At 44.5% G+C, this 15,009-nt stretch overlaps 1 protein-coding gene across 1 annotated transcript in view; it reads left to right on the top strand.

Moving 5' to 3' along the window:
* KPNA6 (karyopherin subunit alpha 6) overlaps positions 1 to 12,324 on the top strand; it is a 55,827-nt gene extending 43,503 nt beyond the window's left edge. Inside the window, exons 8-14 of the mRNA XM_052636242.1 lie at positions 175 to 274; positions 592 to 755; positions 924 to 1,002; positions 2,675 to 2,800; positions 3,114 to 3,241; positions 4,742 to 4,920; positions 6,987 to 12,324. Coding sequence (XP_052492202.1) covers positions 175 to 274; positions 592 to 755; positions 924 to 1,002; positions 2,675 to 2,800; positions 3,114 to 3,241; positions 4,742 to 4,920; positions 6,987 to 7,174 — 964 coding nt within the window. The 3' untranslated portion in view covers positions 7,175 to 12,324. The remainder of the gene's footprint in view (positions 1 to 174; positions 275 to 591; positions 756 to 923; positions 1,003 to 2,674; positions 2,801 to 3,113; positions 3,242 to 4,741; positions 4,921 to 6,986) is intronic.
* The last annotated feature ends 2,685 nt before the right edge of the window (positions 12,325 to 15,009 follow it).

Genomic DNA, 15,009 nt, shown 5'->3' with positions numbered 1-15,009 from the left:
AAGATGTAGGTTGGCCCCCTGGACCAAACTAACTCACTTAAATTATGGGTAGGAAAAGACAGTGAGGGGGCTAGAGTCGTAGGGGTCTGGTTGGATGTGCTCCTGGGGCTCACAGACAACAGCTCTATGCAAAGGGCATCATTGGTCAGCATCTGGCTTCTCTGTCTCCTTCAGACTCCTTACCAAGTCCACACGACTGACAATGACCCGGAATGCGGTCTGGGCCCTGTCAAACCTCTGCCGAGGGAAGAACCCACCCCCAGAGTTTGCAAAGGTAAGAGAGCTTCTTACCAGTTCCTGAGTAATAGCAAGTTCCTTCATATGGAGGAATTTTGACATGGGAGTTTTCAAGTCTTTGGGGAACCCTCAGAGTCTTGATCCACGGGAAACTGAAAGAGGCAATCATCAGTGAAGTAGGTGATCTCATGTGCCAGGGTGGTAAATGAAAATGTGGGCCTGATGGCTTAATGTAGTAGAAATCTCTGGGTCTTAGACTTACTCAGTAGAGGAGGGCTCGGACATGTTAGGGTTAGTGGTAGAGCTGATGTAACCCTGTCCCTCTATGAATCCCTCTCTCTCTGCTTCCAATAGGTCTCCCCCTGTTTGCCCGTGCTGTCTCGCCTTCTCTTCAGCAGCGACTCAGACTTGCTGGCAGATGCTTGCTGGGCCCTCTCTTATCTATCTGATGGCCCCAATGAGAAGATCCAGGCAGTCATAGACTCTGGAGTCTGCCGGAGATTGGTCGAGCTTCTCATGTGAGTGATCCCAGTTAGAAAGGGTACAGATTCCAAGCTCAGAACTGCAGTTAGCAGTCTGCTGCCCTGTGCAAAGGTCTGGACCCATGAGTGCTACCGGCCTTGGTGGTCAGCAGAACTGAAAGCTTGGTGCTGGCCCTCTACTGACCAGATCGCCCTCCTCTGTAGGCACAACGATAACAAAGTGGCTTCTCCTGCTCTGAGAGCTGTGGGTAACATCGTCACTGGGGATGACATCCAGACCCAGGTAAGGAGGAGGAAGAGAGCTATCTGTGGACAAAATCCTTCCCTGCTGTAGACTTTAGTCCTGGTGGGGGGCAGTGTGATCTAGGAGAGAAAGCATAGGCTTGAAGGAAAAATTCCAACTCTGCCACTTTCTGTATGATTTGTGGGCAACTTGGTTGCCTTTATTTTTTCTATAAATTGGAAGCAAGTCATTATCCATTGGGTGCTATTGAAGAAAAACTAAATGGAATAACTTGACTTAATACCTGGGACATGGTAAAGTCCCAGCTTTTCTGTTATGGTACCTTTGAAATACCAAAATCTTTGGAGCCTCACCCCTACTTTCTAACTAAACCTTTAGGATCCCATGGGTAACCTCATGTTAATCCTCTGTTAGTAATACCTCCATAGAGGGTGCAGTATGCAAGGTTTTTCTATACACAGGCTGGAGAGCTGGTTATTCTTTTAAGTATAATTCAGTGGCATTAAGTGCGTTCACATTGTTATTTAACCATCACAATCATCCATCTCCACAACTTTTGCGTCGTTCAGAACTGAAACTCTGTGCTCTTCAAATAATAACTTCCCGTTTCCCCCTCCCCTCATCCCCTGGTAACTACCACATTACTTTCTGTTTCTTGCGAGTTTGACTCCTCTAGAAACCTCACGTAAGCCAAACCATATATATTTGTTCTTTTGTTTCAACTTAGTTTACTTAGCATGTTTTCGAAGCTCATTCCATGTGTTAGTATGTCACACCTTCATTCCTTTCGGTGGCTGAATGATCTTCCTTGGCACACCTGTGCCACATTTGGTTTATTCATTCATCTGTTGATCAACATTTGGGTTGCTTTCACCTTTTGGCTAGTGTGAGTAATGTTGCATTGAATATTGGCATACAAATCTCTGAGTCCTTGTTTTCAGTTCTTTGGGATATACACCCAGAGGTGGAATTACTGGGTCATGGGGTAATTTTATATTTAAAGATTTTGAGGAACCACCATATTGTTTAGCACAATGGCTATACCATTTTACCTTCCCACCAGCAATGTACCAGGTTCCAATTTCTCCACATCTTTACCAACAGTTGTATTGCCTGGATTTTTTAAGAATAAAAATAATTTTATTTTTATAATAAATTTTAAATTTTATAAGTATTATAATAAATTTTTATATATAATAATTTTAAGACTATCCTAGAGACTCCCCTGGGATCTGGGGGTTAAGAACCCGCCTTCTAATGCAGGCGACTCGGGTTCAGTCCCTATTTGGGGAACTAAGATCCCACATGCTGTGGGGCAACTAAGCCTGCATGCTGCAATGAAGACCCAGCATGGCCAGGAAAACAGAATAACTGTCCTATGAAGTGTGAAGCTGTATCTCACTGAGGTTTTGATTTGCATTTCCCTACTGATTAATGATGTCTGACATCTTTCATGTGCTTTGGGGCCCCCTGCCTGTTTTCTTTGGAAAAATGTCTGTTTATGTCCTTTGCCCATTTTAAACTATGTTCAGCTTTTTTTTTTTTTTAATGTAATCTGGATATTCATCTTTATCAGATATATAATTTCAATATACTTTCTCCCATTCTGTGACTTGTGTAATTCACTCTGTTGAAAGATGTCTTTCGGTGCACAAAAGTTTTAAATTTTGATTAAGTCCAGTTTATCTCAATTTGTCTTTTGGTGTTCTAGGTCATTCTTAACTGTTCAGCCCTCCCTTGCCTCCTCCACCTCCTGAGCAGCTCCAAGGAGTCAATCCGAAAGGAAGCTTGTTGGACCATTTCAAATATCACTGCTGGCAACAGGGCTCAGATACAGGTAAAACAAGCAGTTGGGAGATTGAGGAGCGGTGGTAGAAAGACCTGGGATCACGAGACTTTGTGGGATATTGCTTTCTAGACAAAAAAATTTCTCTTTTGAAATTGGGATCAGTGTATGCTATTGGTCAAAGACTCTGGAGCAGAAGCCAGGTTCTTCTGCACCACCTTAGGTATATGGGAAAGACAAAGGAGAACTTTGAGGAAGGGGAATGTGTCTAAATCTTAGCTGATTTGTGTTCTGGATTTGCTTATTCTCCTTGAAATGACTTTTTTCCCCCATATCCCACCCCCGAACCCCTAATTCTTCTCAGGCTGTCATAGATGCAAACATCTTCCCTGTATTGATCGAAATCCTTCAGAAAGCAGAGTTCCGTACAAGGAAAGAAGCAGCCTGGGCCATCACCAATGCCACATCAGGAGGAACTCCTGAACAAATCAGGTACCACAGTCCTTCCCATTGTTTGAGTGACATGTTTACTCTACCTGTCAGCTTATGTTACATACAATCTCTAAACTCCCTTTGCTGGGATAAGTCTACTGCTGTTCAGTAGGGTTTAACTGATAAGCTGCTAGAGTGTAGCCTCTTTTCCCTCCTTGAGAATGGACACTTAAGACAGACATTCATCTCTCCTCTGCCTCTTTCTACCCACAAGAGAATTTAAATCTATATAATTCACAATTACTCATACAAATGAAAGAGAACCATTCGATGGCTCATTTGGAGCAGTTTCCTTGAGAAATCATTTTTGACAATGATACTTGAGAGAAGTAAATAGGAAAGCTGTTTTGTGTGAAGATGCTCTCTGATTCTGCTTTCCATTATGAACTTGAGTTGGAGTGGTGGGAATTAGAAAAGTACCTTGCCTTCAGCTTGTACCTTAGGAAGGGGGAGTATATTCAGTTCAGTCGCTCAGTCATGTCCGACTCTTTGCGACCCCATGAATCGCAGCACGCCAGGCCTCCCTATCCATCACCAACTCCCGGAGTTCACTCAAACTTATATCCATCGAGTCGGTGATGCCATCCTTGGTCGTCCCCTTTTCCTCCTGTCCCCAATCCCTCCCAGCATCAGAGTCTTTTCCAATGAGTCAGCTCTTTGCATGAGGTGGCCAAAGTACTGGAGTTTCAGCTTCGGCACCATTCCTTCCAAAGAACACCCAGGGTTGATCTCTTTTAGAATGGACTGGTTGGATCTCCTTGCAGTCCAAGGGACTCTCAAGAGTCTTCTCCAACACCACAGTTCAAAAGCATCAATTCTTCAGCGCTCAGCTTTCTTCACACTCCAACTCCCACATGCATACATGACCACTGGAAAACCATAGCCTTGACTAGACGGACCTTAGTCGGCAAAGTAATGTCTCTGCTTTTCAATATGCTATCTAGGTTGGTCATAACTTTTCTTCCAGGGAGTATATTCAGCATATTATAAAACCTTAGGAGAAAAGGATAGCCATTGAGTTAAGCTTTTGAGGATATAGGGTTGTGAATGGCACTTGGACAGGAATAGGCATAAGTAAAAGTACAAAAATCAGAAACCTAGAGACATTCACGTTTGGCTGGAATGTAATATTCTTGGAAGGGAATAATGTGAGATGAAGCTAAAAAAGCTTAGGAGCCTGATTGTATTGAGAGTAGAGCTTGGACTGTGAAAATTTTAAGTAGGGGAATGATGTTTCAGAGTAGGTAGTACTGTTGCAGGGACACATTACAGACCAGGAGGAGAAATCCGTGGCAGCCTTCTACATGGAAATGAACTAAACCAGTAGTATCGATGGAGTGGAGAGACTGAGATAAAGCCTGGGTGTTTATGAGGGCTCAGGCAGGGTGAATTGCTAAGAGCATTGATGTGTGTAAAGGAGACCCAGGGACCCCAGAGCACCGCCCTGGCACCTCCCTTATCTTGTCTTGATTTAGAACTTTCCTGGTCTCTGCCCTTCAGGTACCTGGTCTCCCTGGGCTGCATCAAACCCCTGTGCGACTTGCTGACTGTGATGGATTCAAAGATTGTGCAAGTGGCCCTCAATGGACTGGAGAACATCCTTCGGCTTGGAGAGCAAGAGGGCAAGCGCAGTGGCTCAGGGGTCAATCCCTACTGTGGCCTCATCGAGGAAGCCTATGGTATGTGCCCTCTCCCCAAACTAATGTCTGCCATAAGCAGAGTTCAGAACCGTAAGTTCTAGTTCAGAACCTCTGAAGTAGTATATGTATGTGAGGGTGTATGGTCAGCATTGAATGCAGAGTTTTATCCCACAAGTTCCATTTCTTCTGAGGAGCAAGAGCTCTCTTTCTGATGGGCTGTAACCAGTAAGTAGGTTATGGTACAGATGCAAAAATAAAGCTCCAGAATTGATAATAGGATAAGGAGCTGGAAGGCATGTTTTCAGCTGAGTTTCTAGCAAGTTCCTTTCTTTTGTTTTTCCACTATGAATAAGCTTATTACAAGATACTAGATAAGTTCTCTGTGCTGCACAGGAGGTCCTTGTTGTTCATCTATTTTGTTAATAGTAGTTTGTATCTAAAGCTTCCCAGGTGGCACAGTGGTTAAGAATCTTTCTGGCAGTGCAAGAGATGCGGTTTGATCCCTGGGTCATAGAGAGTCCCTGGAGGAGGAAATGGCAACCCACTCCAGTATTCTTACCTGGAAAATTCTGTGGACAGAATGTGTCAAAGAGTGGGATGCGACTGAGTAACTCACATGCACGTGCACGCACGCGCGCACACACACACACACACACACACACACAGTTTGTATGTGCTAATCCCAAACTCATAATTATCCCTCCCCACTCCAGTATTCTTGCCTGGAAAATTCTGTGGACAGAGGAGCCTGGCAGGCTATAGTCCATGGGATCTGACTGAACAACTCACGTGCATGCACGTGCACACGTGCACACACACACACACACACACACACACACAAATTTGTATCTGCTAATCCCAAACTCATAATTATCCCTCTCCACCTTTCCCCCTTTGTTAACCATAAGTTTGTGTTCTGTCTGTGAGTCTCTTTTTATTTTATAAATAAGTTCACTTCTATCAGTGTTTTTAGATTCCCCACATGTGATATCATATGATAATTGTCTTTGTCTGAGTTACTTTATTTAGTATGATTATGTCTGGGTCCATCCATGTTGCTGCAAATGGCATTATTTTATTCTTACTTGGGCCTGAGTAATTTTCCATTGTAAATGTACACCACGTCTTCTTTACCCATCATCTGTTGATGGACACTCAGGTGGCTTCCATGTCTTGGCTATAGTAAATAGTGCTGCTGTGAACACTGGGGTGTGTATACCTTCTCTCCAGATATATGCCCAGGAGTGGGATCGCTGGGTCATATGGTAGGTCTGTTTTTAGTTTTTCAAGGAGCATCCATAGTGGCTACAGCAGCTTACCTTCCCACCAACAGTACCGGAGGGTTCCCTTTTCTCCACACCCTCTCCAGCATTATTTGTAGACTTTTGGTTTGTTTTTGGTTTTTTATTTGTCATACCTCTTGGCTTGCGGGATTTAGGCCTTGGTAGTGAGACTGCTCAGTCCTAACCATTGGACTTCCAGGGAATTCCCTTGTAGACTTTTTGATGATGGCTGGTGTGAAGTAATACCCTCATTATAGTTTCGATTTCCATTTCTCTAATAATTAGTGATGTTGAGCATCTTTTCATGTGCCTCTTGGCCATCTATATGTCTTTGGAAAAATGTCTGTATAAGTCTTCTGCTCATTTTTTGGTTGGGTTGGGTTATTTGTTGTTCTTATTGAGCCATGTGAGCTGTTAATATGTTTTAGAAATTAAGCCCTTGTGAGTTGCATCAGTTGCAAATATTTTCTTCCATTCTACAGGTTATCTTTTTTGTTTTGTTTATGGTTTCCTTGGCAAGTTCTGTTAGGGGTACTGGGTTGACTCACTACTCATCTCCAGGAGATTCAGAATGGTTAACAAATCGCCCAGGTTAAACCACTGATTAATAACTGACATTTTAGTTGTTTTCCTTTGGGGCTATGTAATTTTAACTAAAGATCGCAGCTCTCCTCTTTCATATCAGAGAGAGACCTGATCATATTACTTTTGTTTATAAATGCTAATATACCTCAGGGAAGGCAAAATGCATTCATGTTTTATGGACCCATAGTAAAGCATTCCAAGTTCATTCTTGTCCCTGCTTCTTTGTTGCCACCATAGGCTTGGATAAAATTGAGTTTCTCCAGAGCCATGAGAACCAGGAGATCTACCAGAAGGCCTTCGACCTCATTGAGCACTACTTTGGTGTAGAAGATGATGATAGCAGCTTGGCTCCCCAAGTGGATGAGACGCAACAGCAGTTCATCTTCCAGCAGCCTGAGGCCCCCATGGAGGGCTTCCAGCTATAATGTCTGCCTCCAGGGAGGGGAGGGGATGGGAAGCACCACCAACCAGCGGAAAAGCAGCCCTCTGGTGGGCGGGAAACCAGCCCCCCCACCATCAGCCACCACACACCTCTGCTGCCCTGGAAACTGTGCTCTTGACCTGCTCCGACCCCTTCCCTGGAGGGAGCACCCTCTGGACAGACAGAACCATCTGAGGCTCACGTTTGGGTTTTGTGACAAGAAGGGGACGTGTTGGGTTTTTCTTCCTTACACTATATTTTGGCTGCACATATGTCTTTAACCCAGGAGCCCAGGGGTAGACAAAGGAGGACTGAGGTAACCAATTTTGCACCTTTTTTTTTTTTAATTTTAATTTTTTTCTTCTTTAGTGGTGACTTCCTTCCCTATTATCTTCCTTCATCCTTCCCAGTCCTCTGCCCTGATCTGTGTAACTCTTATCTTGGGTACTTGAGCAGATGGAATATTCCAGAGGTGAGGGGGGTGGGAGGGGAGGGGAGAAATCCGAAACAAAGTGTTCTTGCTCTGACAGAATATTAATCTTGTATGCTTGGATTGAATTATTTAATTTTTTCTTTTGCACATTTTTTCTTGTATTAAGATTGCTCTTTCCCAGAGCCATGAGTTCCTGGTATTAGGAAACCCAGCTGCCAGCATTGTCTGGGACTAGAGACTGAGGGGGAGGTCACCATGCGAGAAAGGCCCCTCCCTCCCTCTAACCCGTTGCCCAGACCTCTTTAGTTTGGGAGATCCCCTTCACTCTCCTGGGGCACGTGCACCAGTGGGAGTCAGCGAGGAGGAGCACAGGCCTTCAGACAGGGCTTCCCATGTGTCGCTACTGATCCCATGTTTCCTACCCACCTTCCAGTGGCGCGACCTGACTTCATTTGTTTACTTGAAAATTCCCCTCAGAGTTGAAATGAACCTCTGAGGTAGCTGTATTTTCTCCTAAGCACGCAACAGAGGGCTGTGGTCCTTGCTTTCTCCTGAGGAGAAAGTCCTTGCTCGGGTGACCCATAAGTTGCAGAGGAGGTTGGAGTGAGTGTCATGTATTGGGATAGCCAGGGGATCCTTGCCTTTGGCCTTTCTTCTTCCTCTTCCTCTTCCATAGGTGGATCATGTATATTTGACTTCCAAAGGAGAGAATGTCAAAAGTTCTGTATTTTTTTATATTCTATATATTAGGTAGGTCAATCTTAATTGGTCTCGAGAGGAAGAACTGTCCCTGTAATTTCTGTAAGTAGGATACCGTGAGGAAAACCAAGAGATGTGGAAGTTCTTTGGCTCAGGAAGCCTGACCTTGATCCATCTCTTTGCTTGGGTTCCGGGCTGCCACCTGGACAAACCCTTAGCTCTGGAGCCTTCATATCACAGGTCAGCCTAGTCTGATTGTCCCAGTACCTGAAGGGAGCAAGGGCTCCAGGGCCTGGTGAAGTCTACCACTCTAGTCCTTAGTGCTGAGCATCCTGCTCGCATCAGGAAACCCAGACAGCAGTCTGCCGCCTCGGATTTGGTCTCAAATGCCCTTGTCCACGTAAGTTATCACAGGTGGCTTTCTCTCTTTCTACAGAAATACAGCAGCTTCAGGACTTTTTTGAGAGTGACTGATACCTTCCTGGATTGGGATCCCTGTACATGGTTTGGATATTGCCCTTCCTATGACACTTTCAATCCCAATGCCTGGCCTTTTCCCTTTGAGTAGAGCTACTGCAGTGCCTCACTGGCTTGCCTGTATGCGTCAGTGGATTACATAGTAATGAAGTGAAGCCCAGCTGGTGGGGTGGGTGGAGGAATTTGTTGCCTAAGTGTAGGCCAGTGGTGGAGCTGAAGGCACACTCTGTCTGCCCTGTCGCTGCTTCCCCACAGAGATCAGTTAGAGATGCCCTGGTCCAAGCTGTATTTTCCCTTCCCCAGAAACACTGCCATTCTTGCTCCCATTCCTGCATATCCCACCTCTGGCTCAGGTGAAATCTGTGCCACTCTGCTTACAGATAAAAAGTTCAGGTCCTTTTGCCCATTGTTTTTGAATCTGCCCTCTTTTTCAAGCATTGAGATCCAACTCCAGAGGCATTTTCTGAGAAAAATGGTTCGGACTAGTGGTTATCACTGAAAAGTGATAGCAGAGCCATACCACCTAAGTGAGTCAGATGCTACTCTTCAGTTTGGGCATGATAATTACCAAGCCCCACTCTCCCTGGTAGGCAAGGGGCAGGACCCTTTTCACTTGGCCTGCTGACTCCATTACTCCTACAGTTCAAAAGAAAGTCACCCCCCACCCCTTGATCTTGTCCAACAGCCAGAGCATTTGAGTAAGAACTACTTTTGTATCTCTAGCAATAGTTAAGTCCCTGACATTGGGGCCAAATTCTTACTGTGAGACATACACATCCTGCCTTCCCCAGCTGTTCCTACTTTTGCTTCAGATCTGGGACATGTACTAAATAGAAGACTCTTCTGATTATCACTTACTGCTTGAAGGCTGCTTTCTCCAAGGACTCCAAAGGCTGAAGTGTCTCCCAGGGCACAACCCGAGGATAAATTTCTCATCAGATAAACATGGCCTCTGGGAGCTTTCCTCTGTTAGTGTCTTCTTCAGACTGTTTTCCCATTATATTCCTCTGACCCGCCTTTCAGTTAACAGGTGAAGTTCTTTCAGCCCCCTGAGATGGTAACATCATCTTTTGTGTCCCCTTCTCCTTTGTTCATCTAGGGAAGCAAAATATTGTTTCTTTTTAGCCCAGGCTTGACAGTCACTCTTCGTGGACAGCCCCCATCTTCATGGACAGCCCCCATCTGGACTGCAGACCCTGGCCCAGGTGAAGGCAGAGTTTTCTGACAGATTTCTGAATGGATGTTACAGGGATGGAGGGGCTCCCCAGCCTGCTGTAGGGAATAGCCAGAGAAGACGTGTATTTGAAAGGTTAATGTTTTGGCACACGGTTATTTGCATTTTAAAATCTCTGGTGGGTTGGTGATGTTTAGGTGTGAATTAAGGGGACAAGGAACCGTTTTCTTAGCTAAAGTGTTCCAAGTACTGTTTTGAACAGCTATTTGTTTTTGCCAGCCCTTCTGGACATCCCACACCCACCCATCTTCGCTGGTCTTAGAAGACTGAGCTATCCCGTGACTGGCTGGCCTTGGTATTGGCTGCAACCTTGTTAGAACCACACAGGTTCCATCCTCACCTGGCCAGCCTGTTTACTTTAGGCAGTGGGTACAAAGGACCCTTCCAAGGAACAGATGTAGAAGACTTCAGCTTTCAGGGACCCTTTGTGTGCCCCTTTACCTAGAACCCCTAGATCTACTCCCATTCTCTTTTCCCTTGGAAGACTTTCCAACAGCCCTATTTTTTAGAGCTGAACTACACAGATTATAGCTGCTACTATGCTTAGTCAGGGAAGAGCAAAAGAAGGCTCTCGGGCACTGACTTTCCATTTCCCTCAAGCCAGACCAGTTTAATCTGAAAACTCTAGCAGAATGAACTGGACTTCCATTTTCTCAAGTCTGCCTGCCTTCCCCCTACACACTATAATAGAGTTACCTGTTTCTAGCAAAATAGAAGGGAAGGAGATGAATGCCTATCAATACTTCCTCCTCCCAACGCCCCCTTCTTTGAGGGCCTCTCAGATCATTTGTTCAGGCCACGTCTCTTCTCCCCAAGACTCACTTAGTTTGGTGTCCATCATCTTGAATATTCTTCAGTAGATACATCTCTGGGGCTCATGTTCTGGATTTTCAGTTGAAGTGAGAGAGCCAGATTCTACAGGTCTCTGCAGGCACTACATAGGGTGCTGGCTGGGGGCCTCCTTGGCAGGCTGGGGAAGGGTGCAAGGCTCACTGCACGAACCATAGGAAAGGCTCACAACCATAGGAAAGGCTAGCAACATCTTCCAGATAGGACTGTCCTAGCAATAAGTACATGTGAGGCTTGAGAAACTGCTCAGAGTAGGTTTCTTCCACAGCTGTTTCAGGATTGCACATTTTAGACCAATCTTGTCCAGTATTTTTTCTGTCTTTTGTATTTTTCTGTTAAGCCAGCAAGCTGAGAATTGGGCCCTGCAGGGATCCATGTGGTAGGCAATAGCTGTTCTTTGGCCAAGGCCTTCATAAAGGATCCAGTCATCCCATTGACTATTCCTGAGCCCCACCCCCAGATGAAGACCATGGTAAGGGAAGAATTTTGAGGTCAGTACAAACCAAATAAGTCTGTAAATTGAAGCTGTTAGTTTTCCTCTGAGAGGGCATTTTGCATCAGGCCTGGGCTATGTTCAGAATCAAACCTGGCTGTGAGTTAGAAGAAGCACCATTAAATTTTGGACCTAGAACACCCCAGGAAAAAGGTTTGTGTAGTGTGTCGTAAAGGCCTTGAGTGTGTTTGGGCCCACCTTACTACTTCTGGGCCAGCCTGACTGCTGCTGTGCACATTAGCATATACCTGAACCCCTCTGCTAAACTCAAGCCCTGCATCCCTACCTAGGTCAGATGTTCAGCCTCTGGGTTTGGGAAGAGAAAACTGCCATGGTGAGAATCCTCAAGCCCTGGAGTTGGGTATTGGCTCTTTCAGGCAGTTTTTGTGGGAATTGCCACAAAATTGGTTGGACCACTAAAGAAGCAAATAAGGCGTGAGGTCCCAATTACCCAAGACAGAGCAGATGTCCCTCCAAAAACATCTTGGGTTCCCAGCTACAGACCCTCGGAAGGTGAATCAAACCTGTTTCCTCACTGGTTTTTCTCTCTAAATTTATTTTGCTTTTAAGAACTATAAACTCTAGCTATTGTTTTCCATGTTCTCAGGGCCCCTGGGTAGACAAACAAAGCTTGATGATTTCAGAGCAGATATAGGCCAAGAAACCATGGCATTGAGTGTGCTGAGTCCAGACAAATGATATTTATATACACATCCAAATTTGAAGAGAAAATGTATTTCTTTAGGTTTCAAACACTGTAATAGATATAAAGCAAAAATAAAAACCTGTTGCAGAGTTCTAAATAGTGTTCTTTGGAGTGATCCTAGACTGGATTTCTTGGAAGTCAATGAAGTGAAGGTGTTTAAATTTGTGGCCTAACAAGTGGAATTAAGAATTGTTAACAGCCTGCTTCTGCTACAAAGCATTTTTGAAATCAGCTTTATTGAACTATAACTGACATACAGTAAATGGCACATATTTAAAATGAACAATCTGTTAAGTGTTGATAAATCTACATCCATGAAACCATCACCACAATCAAGATAGTGAACATACCTATCGCCACATGCCCCTTGGGAATCCCTCCTTTCTGCCTAAAGCTCAGCAAGCACTGATGCGAGTTCTGTCTCACTATGGTTTAGTTTGCATTTTCTAGAGTTTCTATAAGATTTTCACATCATTTCATCACTTCACAGCTCACTGAGCCCAAAGTAGTTCACAAACTACTCACTTTGGTTTACATCAATTCCTAATGTAGCAATTAGACTAGCAGCCAAAAAGTTGATACAACTCAAAAGGAGGATTTTGGTTGGCTTGAGTACATTTTACGTTTTAATTCATTGCCAACATTAAAAGATGCAGCTGTATTTAAAAATACCTGGCACTTCCCTAGTGGTCCACTGATAAAGAATCTGCCTTCCAATGCAGATTTGATCCCTGGTCCAGGAACTAAGATCCCACGTGCTGTAGGGCAGCTAAGCCAGCAGGCCGCAGAGAGTCTCCATGCGCCCCAATTACTGAGACTGCTCTAGAGCCCCTGCTTGGCAACCAGTGAAGCCAGTGTGCGCCACAACTAGAGGAAAAAAGCCTCCCCACCCCCAAATATCTGGCACTCCTGGGCCTGAGTTTCTGCTTGAAGACAATCTGCAAGAGTTTTATTACTGTTCACCACCATTACCAGTAGGCTCTCTGGCAGATACTAATGTTGTTCCCATTTTCTCTTATAGCAAAGGAAAAAGTAACTTTTTACCCATTTTTCTATCAGATTTTCATATTCCTTACCTGTCTGTTTTATTCATTACCTAGCAGGGCTTCCCTGATAGGTCAGTTGGTAAAGAATCCACCTGCAATGCAGGAGACCCTGGCTGGATTCCTGGGTTGGGAAGATTCACTGGAGAAGGGATAGGATACCCACTCCAACTTTCTTAGGCTTCCCTTATGGCTCAGCTGGTCAAAAAAAGCTGGCCCTCAGTGTGGGGAGGGACCTGAGTTCGATCCCTGGGTTGGGAAGATAACCTGGAGAAGGAAAAGGCTACCCCTACCCACTCCAGTATTCTGGCCTGGAGAATCTGGCCATGGACTATACAGTCCATGGGGTTGCAAAGAGTCGGACACAACTGAGCAACTTTCATAGCTGGCCCTTGGAGGCCACTGTTGACCCTTCTCCATACATCACTCCTCTCATCCCATGCATACCTTGTTCTACTGTTTTTTATCTCTGCATAGAACACCCTATTCTTATACAGATCCATCAAGGCCTGATTCATATGTTACCTCAAGAGATTTCCCACATGCTTTTCTGGAAATAATGAGGGCCTTGGTTTTTAGAGACCTGAATTCCAAACCTTTTTGCGCTTGAGTTCCACCTTTTACCATTATTTCAATACTGCCTCTCAATGTTACTTGGTAGACACTGCCTAAGGGGTGGGGAAGAGCATTGCCCTGAAGTCTCTGCAACTAGGGAAAAATATTTTAACATCTTAAGAGCTGTAATATACCCTTCTGAATGCAGACTTCCAAAAAATAGCAAGGAGAGATGAGAAAGCCTTCCTCAGTGATGAATGCAAAGAAGTAGAGAAAACAATAGAATGGGAAAGACTAGAGATCTCTTCAAGAAAATTAGAGATACCAAGGGAACATTTCATGCAAAGATGGGCACAATAAAGGACAGAAACAGTATGGACCAAACAGAAGCAGAGGCTAAGAAACGTGGCAAGATACACAGAAGAACTATACAAAAAAGATCTTAACAACCCAGATAACCTCGATGGTGTGATCACTCACCTAGAACCAAACATCCTGGTATTCGAAGTCAAGTGGGCCTTAGGAAGCATCACTATGAACAAAGCTAGTGGAGGTGATGGAATTCCAGTTGAGCTATTTCAAATCCTAAAAGATGATACTGTGAAAGTGCTGCACTCAATATGCCAGCAAAACTGGGAAACTCAGCAGTGACCACAGGACTAGAAAAGGTCAGTTCTCATTCCAATTCCAAAGAAAGGCAATACCAAAGAATGTTTGAACTACCGCACAATTGCACTCATCTCACGATAGCAAAGTATTGCTCAAACTTCTCCAAGCCCAGTTTCAACAGTTCATGAACCAAGAACTTCCAGATGTTCAAGCTGGATTTAGAAAAGGCAGAGGAACCAGATATCAAATTGCCAACATCCACTGGATCATAGAAAAAGCAAGAGTTCAAAAAAAACTTCTACTTCTCCTTTACTGACTACGCCAAAGCCTTGACTGTGTGGATCACAACAAACTGTGGAAAATTCTTAAAGAGATGGGAATACCAGACCACCTGACCTGCCTCCTGAGACATCAGTATGAAGGTCAAGAAGCAACAGTTGGAACTGGACATGGAACATCGGACTGGTTCCAAATTGGGAAAGGAGTACATCAAGGCTATGTACTGTCACCTTGCTTATTTAACTTATATCCAGAGTACATCATGCAAAATGCCAGGATGGATGAAGCACGAACTGGAATTAAGATTGCTGAGAGAAATCTCAGATATGCAGATGACACCACCCTATGGCAGAAAGCAAAGAAGAACTAAAGAGGCTCTTGATGAAAGTGAAAGAGGAGTGAAAAAGCTGATTTAAATCTCAACATCCAAAAAATGAAGATCATGGCATCTGGTCCCATCTC

The sequence above is a fragment of the Budorcas taxicolor genome, chromosome 2 (genome assembly GCF_023091745.1).
Source record: "Budorcas taxicolor isolate Tak-1 chromosome 2, Takin1.1, whole genome shotgun sequence".
NCBI classification, from domain to species: domain Eukaryota; kingdom Metazoa; phylum Chordata; class Mammalia; order Artiodactyla; family Bovidae; genus Budorcas; species Budorcas taxicolor.
This window is presented reverse-complemented; position numbering and strand designations above follow the sequence as displayed.